The sequence below is a fragment of the Sphaeroforma arctica genome, assembly GCF_001186125.1.
Source record: "Sphaeroforma arctica JP610 unplaced genomic scaffold supercont1.272, whole genome shotgun sequence".
Classification (NCBI taxonomy): domain Eukaryota; class Ichthyosporea; order Ichthyophonida; genus Sphaeroforma; species Sphaeroforma arctica.
In genome coordinates, this window is record NW_014040286.1 from 92,359 (window position 1) to 97,297 (window position 4,939).

Consider the following 4,939-nt stretch of genomic DNA (forward strand, 5'->3'; position numbering starts at 1 on the left):
ATATATATATATATATGTATATATGTATATGTATATATAAATCTGTAATCTGTAATCTGCGATGCCCTATTTCATTCCGTGCCTCAACACGTACATGTAAATAAAACTCGTACTCTACACTTGGCTACTCGAAACATATTTCGTACCAGCTACAGATACCAATACTCGTTACAGTGTGGCTATCAATATTAAGCAGCTCTACTTGCTATATACAGAAACGCGCCTTACGGCACTACTTGAGCACATGGTTCATTATTGATCTTGCGGGAGCCCTGCCATGGGGTATCATTTCCATCTGGGTCAAGGAAGCCATGTGGATCGCCCTGCTCAAGCTGCTGCGTCTGTTCAGCATGCGTCATTTACTGGTCCGTGATTGTTCAGTGATGTGCTAGTTTCTTGTACGTTTTATGCCTGTGCCATCTAAATGTACATTGTAAACGTTTTTCATTCACATGTAGATATCAAGTACGTGACATTCACTTGTGCGTTGTAAGCGAGCTCTATGTGCATGTATGTGCTAAGCCTGTGTCTATCTCCGCGTGGAGGTCGTAGTCTTTTGCTTAATTGTTGTGGTTGCCATTGCCGTAATCGCTCCCCCATGGTCATATACACTGTCTTTGACCGGTTCTATTTGCTGCGTGACTCGATCTTTTCCTTATGCATTTCATATAGTACGCCCATTCACTTTTCGTTGTTATTAAACCCTAAAAATGCACTTTACGTCCATTGCCCCGATATTTTTCTATTACCATGTACTGCCTATGGGCCTGATATCGTTCTTTTTGTCTCTACAAAGTCTTATTCATTTGTTATGCAGTATGAGCCCCAATTATATTCTTTGTTTTATCAATACTTATATACATCACCATTTTAGTGTCCTGTCGATCTAATTTTATTCTGCTTATTTCAATACAGGACCACATTCAATCGCTCAATGCCAATCTGCTGACATGGGTACGACTGGGACTGATCTTTGTCGGCTGGATTGCGCTGATGAATCTGTTGGCGTGTATTTGGTTCTTTATTGCCAAACATTCGGGCAAGTCTGTTTGTCTTGATGTCAGATTTTCTGATGCGTGTGTGGATATTTCTTGCAAAACATTCGGTACGTCATTATCTCGATTTATAGATATGTGTGGAAGTATATTTGATTAGGTCACTGGTTTTGATATGTATCCATGTGTAAATGAACACATTCTTTGGGTTGCTAGTGTGCGTGTGCTGTTGCTTGCGGAATATCCGATTAAGTTTGTTTGTTTTAATGTATACACATGTGCATATGTACGGCTGGGCTTGATTCATAGACATGTGTATGTGTACATTCATTGTGGTTATTCACGATGGAACCTCATCCATGCATGCACTGCGTCGAGGACATATACCAGTATCAATAGAATCATGTAAATATCTTCATTCCCTGCAGGTACGGCGGGTATAACTAGCAATATATCGTTATGTACAGCCAGGAATCCTTAGGATATATATTGTTTGCGTTGCCAGTCGGTATAGTCCTCGTGAGCATGAGTGACGTATACATATGTATTATCTGTACACACTCTTCAAGTACTCATCTGTATCATCCGTTGTTTGATTTAGAAGGCTATGTCTGTACATACTCTTCTAGTAGATTTATTCCAATGCATCCACTCCTGCGCCGCGCTCTCTTGTGTTCATGGGAAACGACATCAAATGCCGCGGTGCTCCATATCGTGGTTTATTTATCGTCTCAACTTCGTTTGGCGTTATGATCAGAATTAGTAGGATATTCACACTCACATACGATATATATGTTAATTCATATATGTATACACTAACACAGACATGCACGCTTATGCTCGCAGATGGGGTCTATCCACACGTCAGTTACTACAACGACAGTGCGGAATTGTTCGAGGACGCGGACTTCAGCACGCAGTACACGTACAGCTATTACTACATCGTGGTTACCATGGTAACGGTGGGATATGGAGATATCACACCCAATACACTGAATCAAATTTGGTTTGCAAATGTCATCATGGTGGTCACAGGTGTGTGTTTTCTTTCAGTGCATATTTTCTTAGTCGATTACGGTACTTCGTTGGCTGGACCCCTGTGATAGTTAGTTGACACAATAGCACGCACGAGTTGAGGCACACCCCTGTGATAGTTAGTTGACACAATAGCACGCACGAGTTGAGGCAGCTAGAAGAACAGTGTCTCTATCTACGTATATTATTGCTGCGACGATTGAAAGTAATACATACTTATACATTATTAATTATTGTAGGGGGTGTGGGCCCGTTTGTTGCTAGAGATAGACCGATAGAGCTTCTCGTGCGTTTCACTGCCAACTGCCAATATTTTCAATACAGCCACTTCTGCTTCCTTCATCAATAAACAACATTGTATAAATTGAAACTTAACGATTGTCAGTTTGTCACGTGTCATGTATTTAAGTGGGCACACGGCGTATGGTAGAAGGATAGTGTACTTATTCGCATACTTATTACTTTCCCTACACCTGTAATTGCTTACATTGGATGAATGCAGGTTTCTTCGACGCGTTTATCTTTGGTTACGTAGTGATGCTGGTTTCCACCTTCTACTCCGATAATGTGGCCAACATTGCGAAGAACAAGCATATTCTCCAGTATATAGAAAACGTAAGTCAGATTATTCTACAGTTCATAGAAAATGTAGGTGGAATATCCTCCAGCATATAAGAACCGTCAGCCGATTATTCTCCAGTATATCGAATACGTAAGCCAAATATTCTCTAGTTTACAGAAAACGGAAATCGAATATTCTCCAGTTTATAGGAAACGTAGATTGTGTCTCGAATGTCATTGGACGATATCAAGCATTGTCGTATGTATACACGGTATGTATACACGAATAGTACAGGGAAATTGTAGACCAATTTTAGCACAGGCACAGGCAACTTTGTAGTGTAGTCTGGACAACAGAACAGGGATATATATCTGTGGCTCGAGGGTGGGAGGTGGTTGTATTTACATGCACGTATACCCATTCTAGGCAGACTAGACTATGGTTGTGCTGACTGCGCATGCGCAACTGCTTACGTAAAGTACCTTTTTTTGCCAAGTTCTGTGGGTGTATGTGTGGCACACCAATGTTATCTTTGCATGGTACCTGCTTAGCCAACATGTTTACTATGCGACTGTATGTAGTTTTTTGGGCAATATCTCGTTGGTGTTTCTGTATACTGAATTGTAGTATGAGATGTGTTCCCATGGGTGCTATGTTGTTTCGTAGGTTTGAAGGTTGTATGTTTGCTCACGTTTAACGTATTGATTGTTCTTGGACTATTGTATACTCCCGTGAACGCTTATACACCTACGAGTAGTTCTATACTGTTCCGTTGTTTTGAGATTGCTCTTGTCACATAATTTACTCCCAGTCGTACGCTTTGTACTTATGGGCTGATCCGCTTTGTCACTGACGCTGCTTCCGGTTCTACGTTTCACTTTCACTTGTTTGTAAGGTTACACTCAGCTTCTCTCGAACTTACAAGCGAATGAAGAAACAAACATATGCTCATGTTTACACCACATTCGCTGAACAGTCTATCTCTAGCTCAAATCATGCTGGTAGACTAATATATATATGCACTGCCTGACACAGAACAATCTCCCGAAGCAAGTAGAGAGGCGTATCTGGCACTATACAACGCACAAAGACAACCTCAGACACCGCTTTGACGTCGAACATGTCTTCAACGGCTATCCCCCGCATCTGCTGTAAGTGTATGCGTGCATATTCTGGCATTTATGGATATGCCCCTCTGTCGATGCTGTTTGCATATCAGCTCCACGGTTCAGTAAATTGTGCAACTGCTGTGGGAGATATAGGGGTGGGCTCAGTTCTGTATCAGCCGTTTGGAGACAATACGTTTTGTATTGATGATCTCGAAAGGGTTTGTCGCCAGAGTTAAATAACGCTTGCATATATATATATATATATATACGCAACACGGCGGCGTGATGGGAGCTCTGTTTATAGCTGCTACTTCCAAGGGGCTGCGTCGTTTGTGGAACAACTGCCTCGTTAGTCCTGAACTCTGATCTCATGCCCACATGACAAATACGAGCTCATTCCACACCAATACACACACTCACAAATACAGGAAGGAAATCAAGCTCTACTCGCACTTTGACAAGGTGGTACGTCTATTGGGTACCAACATACCCGTGGACGTTTGTCTGCGTTTAGCGTCTCGCCTGCAATGGACATACTGTGTAATTCAGGAACAATGGGTGGAGGATGGCTTGTTTGGCGACCACGCGTTCTATCTTATGCGGGGGCAAATGACCGTGTTCCACGGCGACTGCTGTGTTCGCGAGCTCACTGGTGTGTATGTATGTGGGTTTGTAGGTTGTTTAAATTGGATGTATATATAGGTATGTAGAGCATAAGTGTGTATGTGTGTATATATGTGTATGCTGCGTGTGTATATGCGTGTATGTTTGTTTATAAATATGTCGATGTATTCTGTTGTTGTTTACATCGACAAATCGTGCTACACGCATACGTTTATGTACATGCATGCTTGCACACAGTTGCCCACAGATCAGTATAAGACATTCGCACTACCAGTCGGTACACACTTGAGGATCACTTACCTGAAACCTAAAACCCTAAAAACTACACCTTATAACCCTTGAACCATCACCACCTGCCACGGACATGATGTGTGTACATGACTGTAGGACCGGCGGATCTATGGTATGGATCGGACATGCTCTTTGGCCCCAAAAAGAAACACGAGGTGTGTGACTTGTATAAGATATGTATTTATATTCATATTTGAATTGATTCTATATCATATATATATATATATATATATATATGTGTGTGTATGTATGTATGATGTATGTATGTATGTATGTATGTATGTATGTATGTATGTATGTATGTATGTATGTATGTATGTATG

At 41.4% G+C, this 4,939-nt stretch overlaps 1 protein-coding gene across 1 annotated transcript; it reads left to right on the forward strand.

Annotated features, from left to right (window-relative positions):
• Positions 1 to 1,026: 1,026 nt before the first annotated feature.
• On the forward strand, positions 1,027 to 4,778 carry SARC_04683 (hypothetical protein; the record flags this gene model as incomplete). The annotated part of the gene is made up of 6 exons (XM_014301492.1): positions 1,027 to 1,105; positions 1,842 to 2,030; positions 2,533 to 2,645; positions 3,628 to 3,743; positions 4,130 to 4,353; positions 4,713 to 4,778. Coding segments are annotated over exons 2-6 (601 nt in total), but the record flags the coding sequence as incomplete, so codon positions are not given.
• Positions 4,779 to 4,939: the final 161 nt, after the last annotated feature.